This window comes from Alosa pseudoharengus, unplaced genomic scaffold (genome assembly GCF_046254945.1).
Source record: "Alosa pseudoharengus isolate Yale_2024_CS ecotype anadromous, Long Island Sound unplaced genomic scaffold, YU_APseudo_1.1 YU_APseudo_1.1_scf_69, whole genome shotgun sequence".
NCBI classification, from domain to species: domain Eukaryota; kingdom Metazoa; phylum Chordata; class Actinopteri; order Clupeiformes; family Clupeidae; genus Alosa; species Alosa pseudoharengus.
The window spans coordinates 181668-200313 of record NW_027468858.1 but is presented as its reverse complement, the minus strand read 5'-3'; the positions used below and the strand labels follow the sequence as shown (position 1 = coordinate 200313).

General features: G+C 42.1%; 1 protein-coding gene across 1 annotated transcript in view; it reads right to left on the bottom strand.

Moving 5' to 3' along the window:
• Positions 1–18646, bottom strand: part of LOC143109047 (uncharacterized) — a 207673-nt gene that overhangs the window by 15945 nt on the left and 173082 nt on the right. The window contains exons 14-15 of the mRNA XM_076271622.1: positions 2254–2427; positions 865–1038 (exon numbers count right to left, since the gene is read on the bottom strand). Of these exons, the coding sequence (XP_076127737.1) occupies positions 865–1038; positions 2254–2427 (348 nt within the window). The remainder of the gene's footprint in view (positions 1–864; positions 1039–2253; positions 2428–18646) is intronic.

Here is an 18646-nt window from a genome sequence, read left to right as displayed (position 1 = left end):
TGACATATCTGATCATTACACTCACATACTGTACCTCTAACTATACAACACACATCAAGGGTTATGACACACACAAGGAAACACACACTCCACTCACTAATCACTGGGTTCTCCCCCCACATCACAGATCCACACGTACACACACAAACACACACACACACACACACTCTTATGAACTCCACTCAATCATCAGTGGATTCTCACCCCACACACAGATCTCCATTATACTATAAAACATCTATTACAATCACATACTGTACATCTAACTACACAACACACATACACACAGAGATACACACACACTCACAAACAAACACCCCCCTCCTCCCAAAGAGGATCTACACACATACCCCCTTACAGTGATCCAATCAGTGACTCAATAACTTACTCCGCCTAGAGCAGTGTTTTCAAACTTTTTCAGATGAAGGACCACTTAACCAATAAAAAAGAAACGCACGGACCACCTAGCTAAAAAAAAAAAAGATTAGACCTACTTCAACAGTATATTAGCCTACACAATAGGCCTACTCACTGAACCACCTTGCTTATTGTGTCAGAGGATTCATATGATTTAAACTGGCATATCTTACATAGACAGTGTTGCAGAACTGTTTGGATTTACATACTGGTTCAATATTGCAAACAACTCATCTATATTATATTTTACCACGTCTGCTGGCGGACCACTTGGGATAGCTTGCGGACCACACTTTGAGAAACACTGGCCTAGGGAAACACATGATGCCTTTTCTGAGTATTACACTCACATATTGTACCTATAACTCCACTCCACTATATACTCCACTCACTCATCACTGGATACTTCCCCCACACACAGATCTGTTGTTGTGTGTTCGGACTCACTTTAGTTTCTCCAGTTTGCAGTGGGGATTCTTGAGGAGCTCTGAGAGATGCTGAACTCCTGTGTCATGAAGCTCATTAAAAGTCATGTTCAGCTCCTTCAAACTGCAGGAGTTTGATCTGGCAGCTGACGCTATCGCAGCACAGCTCTTCTCTGTGAGGGAACACTCAATCAGCCTGGAGAAACATAACACATGATGACATATCTGATTATTACACTCACATACTGTAAATCTAACTATACAACACACACACACATCAAGGGTTATGACACACACAAGGAAAAACACACTCCACTCAATAATCACTGGGTTCTCCCCCCACATCAAAGATCCACACACACACACCAAGGGTTATGATGACACACACAAGGAAACACACTCCACTAACTCATCACTGGGTTCTTCCGCCATATCACAGATCCACACTCACACAAACACACACACACACACATTCTTACCGTATGCTCCACTCACTCATCACTGGGTTCTCCCATAGACAGTAAAAGAAATGGACGAACAGACTCCGTCGTTTTCAATGGGAGGGCACCGACGCAAATTGAACGTTTTTTCAGTTGGCTTTGCCATCGTACTGCGCAGACTCAAACTTAACTTTGTGACGTTAGCCATCGAACTGAATCTTGTAACTCGTATGATAGATGGTTCACACAGAAATTCTTCTCACACTTCCTTCACCTTCAAAGTTAAACATTTATTTATGTATTATTAATATCATCCTCACAAGTGATATCAAGTCGTATTAATGTTGAAACTACCAGACATGATCATCTTCAAGCACAATCATGGTAAAACAAAACAAAAAAGTTATAGCCTAATTGTCTTTCCACTTTTCCGACCTACAGTCAATCCATCGAAAACCTCTGAAATGATTAACGTTAGTGCCGTTTTTTTATTAGGTTTACTTGCCTCTATGTAATGCTTTACCTTAACATACAATGGTGTTGTAGGCTACATAGCTTTGTTCATGAGTTTCCGTGCTGGCTGGACTTAGCTTTATATCCAAACAATACGGTTGTTTCCCTACTGTGCGACAGAAAGACACAGGCATAATTGCGTCAAATTACGTCAAGTTAGCTTCCCTACAACCGGACAACTATTCTTCTTACGGGAACCCAACGTTACGTACGAGGTAGTTGAGCCTTTTTTGCCTTCTATTGTTCATGCAGATAATACAAAAGCTACAATGTCGGCACAGGATATATGTTATATTAAGTTATAGGATTTCAAAAAAATCCTAAATGAATGGGCGTTCTATGGGGTTAGCAGAGAGTTGATAACCACGGCTCCATGGGTGGTTCAACTTCCGGGAATTCGCCTGCCCCCTTGGGTTCTCCCCCCATGCACAGATCTGTTGTTGTGTGTTCAGACTCACACTAGTGTCTCCAATTTGCAGTGGGGATTCTTGAGGAGTTCTGAGAGATGCTGAACTCCTGCATCATGAAGTTCATTGTCACTCAGTTCCAGCTTCTTCAAACTGCAGGAGTTTGATCTGGCAGCTGACGCTATCGCAGCACAGCTCTTCTCTGTGAGGGAACAATACTGCAGCCTGGAGAAACATAACACATGATGACATATCTGATTATAACACTCACATGCTGTACCTCTAACTATACAACACACACACACACACACACACACACACACCAAGGGTTATGACACACACAAGGAAACACACACTCCACTCACTAATCACTGGGTTCTCCCCCCACTTCACAAATCCTCACATCACAAACCCACACACACACACTAGGGCTGGGTGATATGGCTAAACAAATTATATGAGTAGTAGTGGAGGTGTGCACATCCCCACCGGTGAGGTGCAGGGCAAATGGAACTGCAGAAAGCACCTGCTCTGGGTCAAGATGGCAGAAGGCTGGGCTAACGCTGGTGCGAGATATTGAACAAATGCTCGTTCGACTTGATGGCCCTTGTCATTAGTGAGATCACTCAACAACTGGAATCTACACGGGAAGAGCTTAAACAGACAGAAGTCAAGCTAAAAGCGGTTACTGAGAAGAAGAGGTTAACAGAAATCAAAAAGGAAATGGAACGCCATCGAGCCGACTACGCTGATGAAATCAGAGGCCTAAAGAAGTCCAAGTTCGCACGAGACACTGACGACTACAAACAAAACAAGGTCTACTTCTGGAAAGACGGGAAACCGGAGCCTCCACCCAAACCGCAACACGACCGAGGACAACGAATGCAACCTGCACGCCAACGCCCGATGAGACACAACAGATCATGGCTGTCATCCTCATCGTTCGAATCTGGTTCTGACATGAGTGGCCAATCGGAATCCGGAGCGTCTTTTTTAGGGCACGCCCAAAGAAGGCCTCCGAAACCGCCGCGCTGGAGAAAAACTTTCCCAAGCGGTGCAGAAGGGGAAAGCGCAAGAGGTCGCATGCAGCCCCGAACTCGCACCAACAGGACAACACTACGGTAATAAACCTTTCTGATAAGACACTAACTGACCCTTGTATGTCGGCCTTAAGTAAAGGCCTGAGTTTTGCACCTACTGCCCAAACGAGTGACTTTGACATGGTAATTGACTTCCAGAAGTTCTTCCGCAATTTAAGATTAAGGGAATTCTTCAACTGTGACAGAGACTCTGCATCTACACCTAGCAGTGAGCGCCCCTTGTATCCCCCCGACTCATTGCCTGCCCCTGACCCCATTGCCCCAAACCGCAACCAGTTCAAAAAGAGATCTACCTTTGTTCCGCCTTAGCATCGCAATGCATCCCTTGATACATACTGTCGTTTGGTGGAAAATTATGTGAATAGCATATTAAAAAAGAAAAAAGAGTACAAAGTGTATAATAATTTGTCAAAAGAAGAAAGAGAGGCTTTGTTTGATTTGGGAAAAGACAATAAGGTTGTGGTACGCCCCGCTGATAAAGGCGGTGCTATTGTGTTGCAGAATATTGTGGACTATACAGTAATCATGAGATCGAAAGACAACTTGGTGATTCTGTTTTTTATGAGAAACTGTCCTCAGATCCAACTAAGAGGTTATCAACGTTGGTGCACGATAAACTTATCCATCATTTTGAAAAGGGTGAATTTGAAAAAAGTGCCTTTGAATTCTTAAAGGTAGAACACCCAGGCCTATTGTAAGCGGGATAGGGAGTTTAACGGAGAACATCTCCGCCTATGTGGACCACTTTATTAAGCCTTCAGTGGTCACCCTTCCATCATATGTGAGGGATTCTATAGACTTTATTGAGTCATTAAAAAAGTTTGAGGTAAAATCGAACATTTTGTTAGCCACTCTGGATGTCCAAAGTTTATTCAGGAATATCCCTCACGACGGTGGTATAGTTGCACTAAAACATTTTCTCACCCTGAATCAGCCTGATTCCAAGCCCAGCTGATATAGCTTTAACCAATATTTTTTTTCGATTTCAGGATAGTTTCTACATACAAAGAAAGGGTACAGCAATGGGCAGCAAAATGGCACCAAACTATGCTTGTCTATACATGGGTCTTTTTGAGAATGTTTTTATCTTGAGCCCAGCAAATCCGTTTTATGAAAAGGTTTTATTCTACAAACGATTCATTGATGATGTTTTCTTAATTGTTGACTCCACAGTGGAAGAACTCATGGATTTTCATTCATATCTTAACTCTTGCAGTGACCATATTAAATTCACTTTGGAACATGATATGCAATTAGGCCTGTCACGATAACAAATTTTACTGGACGATAAATTGTCTCAGAAATTATTGCGATAAGCGATAATATTGTCGTTCTGAGAATTTTCCTCGGGAAGAGGAAGACGGCCCACTTGTTGTGTTTTTTTTTCCCCAACTGGGAAAACTGCAGCGGATGATAGAGTGTGCAAGTGACGCCACTTCCACTTGCCTCCATGGGACCTATCTTTCAAAAAATTTTGTTGACTTGTGCCTTGAATTACCCATATGATGTTTGTCAATTTTAAAGACAATTTTTCATGTAAAGACATTTGCAGTTTATTTCGTAACTATTGAATTACAACATTGTGAAAGATCGTAATTCCAACGACTACAAACCCATCAGTCGCGCTAGTGACGTTAGCTCATTCACAGCCACACTAGATTGTACAAGCATACCAGCAACAGGTCTTAATTGGGCTTTCCTTGCCGATGAAAATACCATGAGTCAGAGGATTAAACACATCAGGTAAGTTGTATTCGTCCATAGACTGTACATTACATACTGTTAAGTGACAGCAGGCAGCAAGATGCAACCGTTAACTAGCATAACAGCTATCAGCTAGCTTCTAATCTTATCGTTTCATTACGTTGGTGACGTACATCGTTCGAGACGAGAGATGTAGTCCACTGAGCGGATTCGTACAAAACCAACATAACTTTTGAAGTCTATCGAACAACAGTACTTTCTTGACGTGAAAAATTATCTTTTAAATTCACACACATCAAATGTGAAATTCGTGGCACAATTCAAACTGGACCAAAAAATAATTGTTATCTCTCCATTAAGTCCCGTTCATATAAGACAGGTCCCTTGTAGCGGAAGTAAAACGGAAGTCACTTGCACACTCTATTGTGTTTTAGATGCATATGCATGTTTGTTGTGTTGCCGCTTTTAATTGCGACTGTTTTCCAACAAATGCGACACACCAACTCGCACACGTGCAGTGGTTCACCACGGGCATTCGGTTTAAATCCGAAATGCTCCCACACTGCAGCTGTCGCGTTAGGCTTAGAAACCTATTCCATCTTTTTTGTCTCGAACTCGCAACTAGCTTTCTCTCTGCCTAGTGCCTACCGGATACTTCTCACGCGGCTCTTTAGCAGCACTCTGTGGTAGGCTGCGCCAGTAGTCCCGTCTCCCCACACACCATGCGACTGATAAGTGACTGACATGAGGGTTCACTCATCGTTACTCTAAGGACCCGAGAGAGAGACGAGGAAAACAAACAAGCATGCAAATGGCATTTATCGCGGCCAGAAAAATTATCGAGCTAATTTTAATTATCATGCGATTAATTGATTTATTGAATATCGCGACAGGCCTATATGCAATGTATCAGTTTCTTGGACATTAAGGTCTATAAAGACGGGAGCAAATTAAAAACAGATATTTATCGTAAACCAACTGATCGCAACACTTTGTTGAGAGGAGACAGTTTCCATCCCCGATCATTGATTAAATGCCTCCCCCTAAGGCCAGTTCCATCGGATTCGCAGGATATGTAGAGATGATGAGTCATATTCAACACAGGCCGAGGATTTATCAAATAGATTCCTCAGCAGAGGTCACAAACAAGAATGGGTCAGTACGGCAAGGGCCGTACACTGGCAAAGCTATACGCATTAATGGTGCCATTACTTGCAGCACCACACATGTGGTGTACATGATATTGTGTCCATGCGGCCTAGCATATGTGGGCAAAACTACGCGCGCGTTGCGTACTAGAATCAGCGAACACAGGAGCAGTATTAGAACGGGGGACGAGCGAAGTCCCGTTGCTGCCCACTTCAAACGAGCTGGCCACAATGTTAGCGCACTGAGATATGTTGGGGTGGAATATGTAAATAGTCCTCCAAGAGGGGGCGATCGTGGTAAAAGGCTTCTCCAAAGAGAAACTTTTTGGATTTATTACCTCAATGCAATGTCGCCAGGGGGATTAAATGAGGAATTTGACATAAAGCCTTTCCTCTAATGTACTTTTCTCTCCATGTAACATTGTGTGTGGGATTGCTCTGAGGTGACATACTACTTGACAAATTATGTCATTGTGGGATAATGTAATAATGTAATTTTATTACTTTGTGAGCCATGGTGTTGGTCTTTTTCTATTTTCTTTATTTTTTGTGGGTAAACTGTATATGTAACTGCATCACTAATTGTCTTATGTAGTGACACATGTGTGATGGATAAGGTAATACTTAGGCCTTGACAATTAGTGTGAATGGGCTCAGCTGATGAATGATCAGCTGAGCAGGTATATGCTCTATCAGCCAGGTCGAAACGTTGCAACACATTAAATATATGGGAGTTTTAGCAGAGTGCGGGCATTTCATTCCTTTGCAGTAAAAAAATTATATCACAATATTTTTAGTATATTTCATGATATACGATATATATATATCTCGATATTTTGAAATCTTATCAAAAGGACTTAATAAATTCTCACTTTCTTTGACAAAGTAAGTTCTACAGAATGCCTACAAGTGCAGCCATGCTGCACTATACATTCATGGCTATAACAATCTGAGCCAGACTGACATTGAGTGTCAGTGGAAAAGACATAAGGCCCCAGCAACAGTCAAGTCTGTCGAGGAATTATATCCTCCAAAGAATTATGTGCTTCTTAAAAGGTTAGCAAATGAGGAGGATAAAGCGTGGTTTTCTGACCGTCTGAAGCAGTATGGTGAATTTAAAGGTATGAGTTGGCTTTTAAGACCTGAACCACAAGAAGAATCCATGCTTCCAATTCCAACAATTGAGGAAATTATATTTTCCCCAGAATTTGTTCAGAGTGCCCACTTTCTACACTTTCTAACTTGAGGAGACAAGTTTTAAATAGGAAAATTACCGGAAATCTTAGTCACTTTTAAACGTGATGCTAGCAGGCGAGATGCTAATGGACTAATTCAATTCAATGATCTATGCTAGGCTGGAGCTAAAACTCAGAGAATGGCTGGATGAACTGGAGAAAGGTAAAAATCAATTGTTTAACTCAAGGGGAGGTGGAAAATGACTAATTCCCCAAATGGCGGAATATCTCTTTAAATGAGTTCATGCTACGATATGCTGAGTATGTTCGTCACTCATCAGGCTAAGTATGGCTATTTTGATGTCTGTACAGTCTATCACCATACGACAGTTGCCAAACAAGTGAAAAGAACCTGGAAGTGACGTTTTGTTTTTCTGTCTGGATGGGACAGCAGCTTCGATGTAGTCTTTGCATAAAATTTAGTGAAGAACATAAACAAAAGTTATTACAATGTTTGCTATAGTAGCTGTACTGCAATTAAAAAGTTGCGCCAAGTGAAGATTAGTGTAGTTTTGTCTCAATTTAATTAAAGTAATGAATATCTGATCCTTGAATGATATTTTCTCTGGTTTCCAATTTTAATAATTCACATCATCTCAAAATCTCTCTACATACTCAACTGTAATGTTGAACACTTCAGTGTTAAGGCCAGTTTCCATCTGAACAGCTTTTTTTTGCAAACTGGACATGGTATAACGTGACCTGTGATAGTTCACCTCCTTTTTCAGCTCATCTAGCTCTTTCGTAATGTTGTCCAATTTAGTCTGAAGAATTACATTGTCAATATGAAGAGGGTCTGGTCTTTGAACTTTCAGGTGCTCTTCCTCTGGATTCTGTTCTAATTCAGTTCCTTGACATTCATTTGGCTGGACTAGTGGACCTATGCTCTTCAGTCCAAGATCCAAATCCTCAAAGAGTTTTCCCTTGTTCCAATTAAAAATTCTGGGTCCTCTATCTTTACTTCCTCTAAAGTGGCAACTGCAAACCCTTGCTCCATTGCCTGGCTCTCGATCTGCACGTCTTCAAGGAAATAAAGAAACAAGTAGGCTATTATACCACAATATGAATAGTGATTAATAGCTAACACTCACACTACACTATTCAGTCGTTTCAAAAGTCTTCTGATGAATTTAGATTATATTGTAGTGTGTCTAAGTTCAAGAATGTTATATGTTTAGTAGGTTAATGTGTAATGTAGCCAATGTGTGTGCTATCCCTTCTTGGTGGTGGGGTTGTTTTGGGGGAATGTGCGTCTGACTGTCATGCATATGCTCCACCACCAGTAGGTGGCACTATAAATTAGTGTAATGCATGTGATGTGCGTAGTATAGTAGAACAAGAGAATGTATGGAGTCAGGTATTCTCAGGTAAGGATTATCTTTGTCCGTTTGATCCAAGAAAACAGCAGTATGTTATGGTGAACTGAGTTGTTTGCATGTGTGCTTTGTGAGGCATGGTTGTGGCCGACGGCGACTGCAATAAAATACTTCAACGGTAAGTCAGCCTACGCATTCCCTTCTTAACAGCGGGGATCGCTAATTTGTTACTTGTCAATTATTTCCTTGTGATAACAGGCAAGTCCACAGATGTCCCTTTCATGTGCCGAACAAATTTTGAAAAAAGGAGGTTGCTCATCAGAGATATTTAGGTCTGAATATTGCTATTTTTTGGGTATTCGCCAAAAGGCCTGTGACATAGTGGATACGTGCAGTCCTGGACTGACACCCGTCACACCTTACGCCTTGTAACTCCAGTTTTAAACTAATCTTGGATGCACCTTTGATGGCATGGACTGTTACTTTGCTGTGTTTAAATCAGGGTTGTTTCAAATTTTGTACTATTTTGGCTTTTTGAGTTTTTAGGTGGACCCTTCAAACTGGCCAAGTTTTATCAAAATCGGTGACGTAGCATGTATCACCCCCGCCTGGTCCTCTCATGGACACACTCTTAAGAATCTACTAGATTTTGACACTTGCATTATCTTTACTGTTGCAAATCTCAACATCAAACATCACAAACACAACTAAATTTAAACTAGAGTGGCATTTGGGATAACAGGATATTGCCATTGTAGTGGCCCTGATCATAAGGTGACACATGACACATGACACTCGACAACTCAAGCCGGAAGGACGTTGCTCAGCTGACCCCCCTTCTTACAACCAAACACAATACAACGATAGGCTCATGGAACGTTAGAAGAACTCTGGCAAACCACACAACAAGAACACATTGAAACTCAAATCAAACGCAGGAAATGGGGCTGGATGGGGCACACCTTAAGAAAACCATCCTCTAACACGACCAGACAGGCCTTAACCTGGAACCCACAAGGGAAAAGAAAGCCAGGAAGACCAAGAAACAGCTGGAAAAGGACTGTTGAGGCAGAAATCAAGTAAGGGATAATGGACGACACGGTGGTCTGTTCACAGAAGTTAATGCACGGTCGAGGTTGTAAAACGGCCCCGACGCGACGCGGAGGGCCGTTTAAACCTCGTAGTGCATTAACTTCTGTGAACAGACCACCGTGGAGTCCATTATCCCGCTTATTCCACTGTTGCCACTTGCGTTGTGTTCATTTCCTGTTACAATTTAAACGTTTTAATCGCTAAAACTGTCTTGTTTGGAACTAATTTCTTCCGACACATATCAACTAATTTCTCAACTCACAGGACAAACTGCCGTTACTAGTTCTAAATGGATGGTTGCTATGGCCAAAGGCCAGTCGTTAGTTCTATCTCTCCCGTTGTCAAGAGGGCGTATCCCAAGATTCTGATGAACTTTAGCTTTGAAACATCGCTATTTTACTTAGCCTGTTGTCATCCATCTAGCTAAAAGCCACCTCTGTCATATGCTACAATGTTGCAATGTTCTGAACGTCTGCATTTTACAGCTCGGATGCAACGTGACAGTTCATTTAAACTTCACAACGAGTTCGGCGAATTAATATACAAGTGTGATACGGCCAAAAAATAGATCTACTTCATAGGTGTGCAGATAACAGACGGTTAATGGTCGTTCTAAATTACGTAGGACAATGGGAAACTCAACCAAGCAGTGGAATAAGAAAGCAACATCATCTTGGAAGGAAGCAGAGAAGATCGCTCAACACCGAACCACCTGGAGGAAGTTCATGAATGACCTATGCTCCCCAAAGAGCAAAAGGTTTTAAGTCAAGTAAGTCAGTGATCATAAGGTGTCCTGCACACACAATGTCCCAGATTACAGGTATACTTACAGTGCTGATGTGACCACTGGAACCAGTCTCCGAAGAGCTTCATCTGGACTGAGGAGTTCAGTCTGATCAGTCTCTGGTGTCTTTATGTACTTCTGCAGGTCAAACTCATCCAGCTGCTCCTCTGGAATGTCAAAGTCAAAGCTCCTAGTCTCCCACTCTCCTGGTATGAGCATGTCTACAGACAGAGTTCCAGAGCTCCTGTCAATCTTCTCCACTACAGCATGACGATTCAGCTCATTCAGACAGTAGAACAGGTTGATCTTTCTGTCTGAATCATCTTCATCTCTGATTTTCTGTTTGATATACTGAACTGTTTGCTCTGAGCTCTGTGGTTGACTTCTTGTCTGTGGCAATAGGTGCATTAAGAGATTCTGATTGGACTCCAGTGAGAGGCCCAAAAGGAAGCGGAGGAAAAGGTCCAGGTGTCCGTTCTTACTCTGTAAGGCCAGGTCCACTGCAGTCTTGTGTAGGTCATGCAGTGTTGCAGCTCTAAACAGAGCAGATAGCGGAGAGGTTTGCTGTTGGTCAGACATGCTTCTCTCTCTGATTTTGAAGCATAGAAACACATATAAAGCTGCAAGGAACTCTTGAATGCTTAGATGCACAAAGCTGAACACCTTCCCCTGGTACAGGCCAGACTCCTCTCTGAAGATCTGAGTACACACTCCTGAGTACACGGATGCTTCTGTGACATCAATGGCACACTCTCTCAGGTCTTCCTCATAGAAGATCAGATTGCCCTTCTCCAGCTGTCGGAAAGCCAGTTTGCCCAGTTTGAAAATCATCTCTTCATCTGTCTCTTTTCTCTCTTCATCTGTCTCTTTTCTCTCTTCATCTGTCTCTTTTCTCTTTGTGTACTTCTCTTTTTTGATGCAAGTCTGACTGATCAGGAGGTGAGTGTACATTTGAGTGAGAGTTCTTGGCATTTCTACTTTTTCTGATTCAAATGATGTTCTCTCTACCACAGTGGCTAAAATCCAGCAGAAGATTGGAATGTGGCACATGATGTAGAGGCTCCTGGATGACTTCAGGTGTGTGATAGTTTTGCAGGCTAGGTTCTCATCACTGATTCTCTTCCTGAAGTATTCCTCTTTCTGTGAGTCATTAAATCCCCTTATTTCTGTCACCTGGTCCACACACTCAAGAGGGATCTGACTGGCTGCTGCTGGGCGGGTGGTGATCCAGAGGAGAGCAGAGGGAAGCAGATTCTTCTTGATGAGGTTTGTCAGCAGCACATTCACTGAGACTGGCTCTGTCACATCACAACATCTCAAGTTGGAGCAGAAATCTGGAGGAAGTCGACACTCATCCAGACCATCAAAGATGAACATGACTTTGTGCTTTGAGCTGGTGAAAATGTTTGAATCTTTGATTTCTGGAAAAAAGTGTTGAATAAGCTCCAGCAGACTACGTTGTTTGTCCATCATCAGGTTCAACTCTCGGAAAGGAAGAGGAAATATGTAGTGGACATCCTGATTGTTCTGTCCTTCAGTCCAGTCCAGGATGAACTTCTGCACACAGAACGTTTTCCCAATGCCAGCCACTCCCCTTGTCAGCACTGTTCTGATGGGTTTGTGTTGTCCAGATAATGGTTTAAAGATGTTACTGCATTTGACTGGTCTGCCTTGTGTTGCTTCTTTCAAGGTTGCTCTCTCTATCTGTCTGACCTCATGTTCATCATTGACCGCTCCTTCCCCCTCTGTGATGTAGAGATCTGTGTAGATCTCCTGGAGGAGTCTGGATTCTCCCTGATTAGGTATTCCCTCAACCAGATGCTGAAACTTGCTCTTCAACGTAGATCGGAATTTCTCATGGACCTCTGCCTCCTCTGGTGTCCATCTGGATCAATGACAGAATCACAAATACACCTCTGTTGTTAACAAAGTATCATCAAAGTATTCCTACATTAGACCTGCTAGATCCAGGATGTATATGAGTTAATTTAAAATGATTGAAGTAATGTAATGCAAAAAGGCTCATACTGTGTTCAACATAATGTGAACATGCAGGAAGTTTGTAGGCTATAATACACACTGTCACTGACAGACAAGGAGTGATGATTTGCAGGGGGCTGGCAGACAATAGAGATTATTTGACTGACATACTCATTATTATGGCATACTGTCCTTATACAACACATAAACAGAATAAATGTCATTAAGTTACAGTTACAATCAATGCACCGTTCAGAAGAGCCACTTCTAAATCAAATCAGAGGGTAGGGTTCTTAGGGATGAACTCATACCATTGTTTTAAAACTGAGTATTTACATTTGTGTACTTGGTTATACCGAGTACCGATATTGATATTTCTAATTCTACCACAAAATAACTAGCATTGTTGAAAAATGTTTCATTTATTATCTACTCTGGTTGTTACAATAAGCCTAAAATAAATATAAATAATAATGAGTAAATAAACAATTTTGTCTTAAAAAAAGACTCCACACTGGCTCTGTCCCCACATCCTTATTAAACAAATTATTAACTAGACTATTTTGCACGCTCACAAAAAACATGATCATCCATCACCCTAGACTGTATACTTCCAATGAGGCTATGAAATGTTCACCAGACATTAGTATTAACTCTGATAATCCACCCATATAAAAAAATCCAAACAATAAAAGTGCATAAGTAGAGTTATGTGTAATAAAGTGGAATGACACGAGAGAAAGTGGAATATAACATTATGCCCAATATTCCAATATGTGGTTTAGTGTTCTGCATTATGTCCAATATTCCAATATGTGGTTTAATGTTCTGCATTTCTCATTAGTGGGTCACTTTGACGCTAAAAGTAAGATTCTATGTGTGACTATTTAGAGATAAGCGGGAATATTATGACTTTGCAGTGTTTCACTGTTCTGCATGGCTGCGTCAGTAGCTATCTGATCCGGATTGCCAGGTTGGCACTAATCAGAGTCTGATTCAGTGTAGTCCACGTGAGATGGGATGACCAACGCCATCTCCCGTCAGCCTGGAAGGATACATAAACCCTAACTATTTCCTTGTCTAGTTAGAGCAGCTGATGGATGCTGTGTTTTTTTCTTTGATTTCTGATCTTCTGTTTGATATACTGGACTGTTTGCTCTGAGCTCTGTGGTTGACTTCTTGTCTGTGGCATGAGGTGCATTAAGAGATTCTGATTGGACTCCAGTGAGAGGCCCAAAAGGAAGCGGAGGAAAAGGTCCAGGTGTCCGTTCTTACTCTGTAAGGCCAGGTCCACTGCAGTCTTGTGCAGGTCATGCAGTGTTGACTAAACTAATCAGTCGCAGTATTCAGGTGTGATTTTGGCACATTCTTTTAAAGAGATAGTCTTTTAATATTAAAGATTCTTCTTAACTTCCAAAACTGTTCAATTGGATTTAAGTAAGGGCCTTGATTTCCTTTCTCTGAAACCAATTGAGAGTTTCCTTTGCTGAATGCTTTGGATCATTGTCCTGCTGGAAGGTCTAGCCATGTCTCATACTGGATGGCAAGATTCTCCTGGGACAAAATGACTCCATTCATCATTCCTTCAACTGTATGAAGTCTGCCAGTACCATGAGATGAAAAACAGCCCCACACCATGGTGCCTCCACCTTTAAACCTCACTGTTGGTAGGGTATTTTCAGGGTGATGCACAGTGCTATTTCTCCTCTAAACATGGTGTGTAGTATGACATCCAAAAAGTTCAATTTTGCTCTCGCCTGACCAAAAGACATTCTCTCAGTATTTCATAGGCTTGTCCAAATGTTGTGTAGCAAACTTTCAATGACCTTCGACATGTTTTTCTTCAGTAATAGAGTAATTAGAGTAATGTGGGGTGAGCGTGCATAGAGGCCATGGCGGTGGAGTGCATTACCTATGATTTTCTCTGTAACAATTGTACCTGTTGCCTCCAAGTCTTTCTGGAGCTTTCTCCGAGTGGTCCTTGGCTCTTGGGCTACTCTTCTGACTATCCTCCTGGATCTTGCGAGGAGATCCTGTGCATGGCCGGTTGATGATGCAGTGATGTTCCTTCCACTTGCAGATAATGGCTCCAATACTGCTTACTGGATGATCCTGAAGTTTTGAAATGCATCTGTAACCAGTTCCATTGATATGTTTTGCAACAATAAGGTTGCAAAGGTCTTGGGAGAGCTCTTTGCTTTTACCCATCCTGAAATGTTTCTTGTGTGACATCTTGGTAACAAAAAAAACTTTTTATAGCCCATCAATATGTACTAACCCAGCTTATATTAATTTGTACAGATTGGAGGGGTAATTACTCTCAGATTCCAGCTCGTTCCTTGCCATTCCTTGCCTTTGTGTACTACTTTTTCTTAGCGTGTTCAATACTTTTTTCCTGTGCCATTCCACTTTTTTACTCATAACTTTACTTATGGACATTAATGTTTGGATTACCTAAGTGTGTGGATTACCTAAATTAATATTAATGTCTGGTGAAAATCTAATGCGAATAGCCTCATTGGAAGTATACTTACTGAAAAAAATGTTGACGTGTTCAATACAGTATTTATTTTCCCCACTGTATGTGAGAGAGTACTAGTGCTACTGCCGCAGAGTACATTTACTGATTGCTGCCAAAGCAGAGTCAGTGAAGGTGATTTATGCATTGTTTACGCTATTGGCCATTGAATACAGTGGTGATTTCTCACACAATATGTCTTGCATCTGCCTGTTGCTCATGACCTAAAGTTGAAGTGAATTGGGTGCTGACTTCGGTCTACAACATATCACAATATTCCTACAATAATCCTGCTAGATTTAGAATGTATATGAATTAATTTATGTTATATAAGTGTTAACAATTTAAAAAGGTTTAAAGGTTGTATCAGTGATTTCTGGCCCAAAAAAGGCCCAAACATAAATGATCACATTCATCTAATCTTTCCTAACGATCCGCTAGCTGTCTGCCCCATAAGCAGGCCTTCAAAAAAACACGTTTCTGTAGGCAGCCTAGGCTCCGAGATCTGTACACAAAAACAATTGCTACCAACAAGGTTTGGCAACCCACTTCAATAAAGTGTTTCAACCAATAACCGACGAGATGCGCCCTTAGCAGAGGTTTAATTGCACGGGAGGGAGTGAACAACAGAAGTGACGTATCCCCGCTATCGCTGATACAACCTTTAAAGTAATGTAATATGAAAAAGGCCTCATTCTGAAATGTAATTTTCTCAATAGGAACATAACGTAAACATGCAGGGAGTTTGTAGGCTATAACACACACTGACAGACATGGAGAGACGGTTTACAGGGGGCAGTAAAATTTATTTGACTCATATGCTCATTATTAAGACATGGATTCCTTCACATAACACATAAACAGAATAAATGTCATTAAGTTACAGTAACAATGAATGCACCGTTCAGAGGAGTCACTATAAAACATCAAACGAGGAATATATGGTTCTAGTGGGTTTCTGAAATAAACACAATTAAATCTGACCGAGCAGAGGTGTTTTGTAGAGGGTTTTGGGGACTGCCTGACAGAATGTCCTGATCCATGACCTCACCTGTGTTCTACAGCAGAGTCCCTCTGACCTCTGACCCGTGTCTCGTCTGCCCTCTTGGACTCTGAGCCTGACGCCTCCTGCTGGACACTGTTAATACAACTTAAAGGTGAGTGTTCTTACATCTCCCTCAGAAAGGCCAAACTGATCACTACACACACACACTGCAGTACGTACACACACACACACACATACACACACACGTATGCTGCAAATCAATAATACCACATTTCTGCTGTCTGTGTCGCTATCGCCCTCTTGCAAGCGCCTATCACCCACTCCGCTCAGCCCGGTCTGTGGTGAAGATGGAACTCCCTCCTCAGCACTAGGGGTCGACCAATTACCAACCGATTACCGATATTTAGCATTTTTATAATAATCGGTATCGGTAATTTTTTCCACCAATAAGCCGATATTGAAATGGATAAATAATGAAACACGCTACTTTGTCTGTAAAGCGTCTCTCAATCCCTGCATTTGCTAAGTACTCTGGTCGAGAGCATTGTCTACACCAGGGGTCGGCAAATAGTGGCCCGCGGGCCAATTTTGGCCCGCCATTTATTCTATCTGGCCCGCGAGATGACGTTAATTTGCTGTTTAAACAGATTTTTTTTAACCCCATGTTTTTAAAAAGAAAAAAGGCCTACAGCAATCCCATACATTTCGAAACATTTATTGAGTTATAGATGATAGTCATACTAAAGTGACAAAACAACAGGTGGAACATCCTTGCAGTTATCCACGACGCACAGGTCGGAACGGTATTGGCACGCGAGTGCGCATAATCTTGTGCAAAAAAAAAAAAAAAAGTGTCCTGTCTCCCTTTTCCAGTGGGCAAGGTCAAAAATAGCCTATGTTTCGTTAAATTGATAACATAAAAATCTCTGCTCAAATATGAAATGGTCCAATTAAAATGAAACATAAAGAAAGAAGTGAAAGTGAAAGCCCAAGTGAAAGAAAATATGAATGCACATTGGCCGCGTGGGAGAAGGATCTGCGCTGCTCCTGAATAAAGACAGAAAAAAGGGAAATTACAATTTAAATAAGATCAAACAATATAACTGGGCATATTTTTTTAACTATTTAAAAAAGCCAGTACTCACTTAATGGGAAAAGTGGCTCCTCCCTTCAGTCACAATTTTGTGGATGTCGGGCGACAGGGATGTCACTTTTATCCTCAAGCAGTTCTCCAAGTTTGCATTGGTCAGACGGTTCCTCTCGTGTGTTTTGATTGCATTCATTGAGGAAAAGCTTGACTCACACGTGTAGGTTGATGGAAACATCGTCAGCACATAAAGGGCAAGTTTCTTGATCCCTGTGTACTCTTCTGAGCATCCGATCCAGAAATCCTCCACGGAATACGCACTAAACGCATCACGGACGAGGGAGCTTGACTGGAAATCAATGAGCTCCAACTGAAGCGTTGCCTCGTCCAACGAGCTCATGGTTGTTTTGGCCAGTGAGGAGAATTCCTCGCTTCGCGTGGACAGTGGGTCGCGGACAAATCCAACAATTTCCCTTGGGACGCAGTAGTCTCGGAACCGCGACTGAAAGTTGGCCCGTAGCTTGTCAATGAATTCAGTCATAATTCCTGTCACTCGCCCCCCTCCCTGTGATTTTAATGTTACAAAGTGCAAGAGCCTTCCACTTGATAGATCAGAATGGAACAACTCCAGCTTCCTGGTAAATGAATCCATCTTCTCGATCAGGTCCACAATGGTTTTCCCTCTCCCTTGTAGTTGCAGGTTAAGCTGGTTCAGCTGGCCAAAAATATCAGTTAAAAACGCGATGTTTGAGATGGACATTTCATCTTCTAGAAAAGCCAGGTGATCGTCTGAAGCACGCATCTTGCTCATTCGCAGGAAGGTTTTCACTTGCTCTAGTAGCGCACAGAGGCGCTCCAGTGCCTTTCCTTTACTTAACCAGCGCACATCATTGTGAAGTAGCAGATCCTCGTAGCAGGCCTCTGACTCAGCAACAAGTTGGCGAAAAAGACGGTGTTGAGTGCCTGATGCACACCGGACAAAATTAATGACTCGCATCACTTTATCCATGACACTCTTCAGCTCGCCACTGAGTCTGGCGCACAGGACACTCTGGTGAATTAGGCAATGTAGTGCGTGCATTTGTGGCGCTATCTCCTTCAATCGGGCCACCAGACCTCTGTGGCAACCAACCATGGCAGGTGCACCGTCTGTCACGATGAGGTTTATTTTCTCAAATGGTAGTGCATGTTGTTTAAACAATTCCTCCACTTTGGCAAACATAACATCCCCAGTGGTGTTCCCTTCTAATGGAATTAGAGCCAACAACTCCTCCCTGAACTCCTTCCCATCAAAATAACGCACGTAGATACACATCTGACTCATATCAGAGTTGTCTGTACTCTCGTCAATGGCAACTGAAAAGTAGTTGGCCTGACTCAGTCCACTCATAATTGATCCGCGCACATCGTCAGATAGGCTCTCTATGCGTCGAGAAGCTGACTTCGCCGAGAGCGGCATTTGTTTCACTGAGGC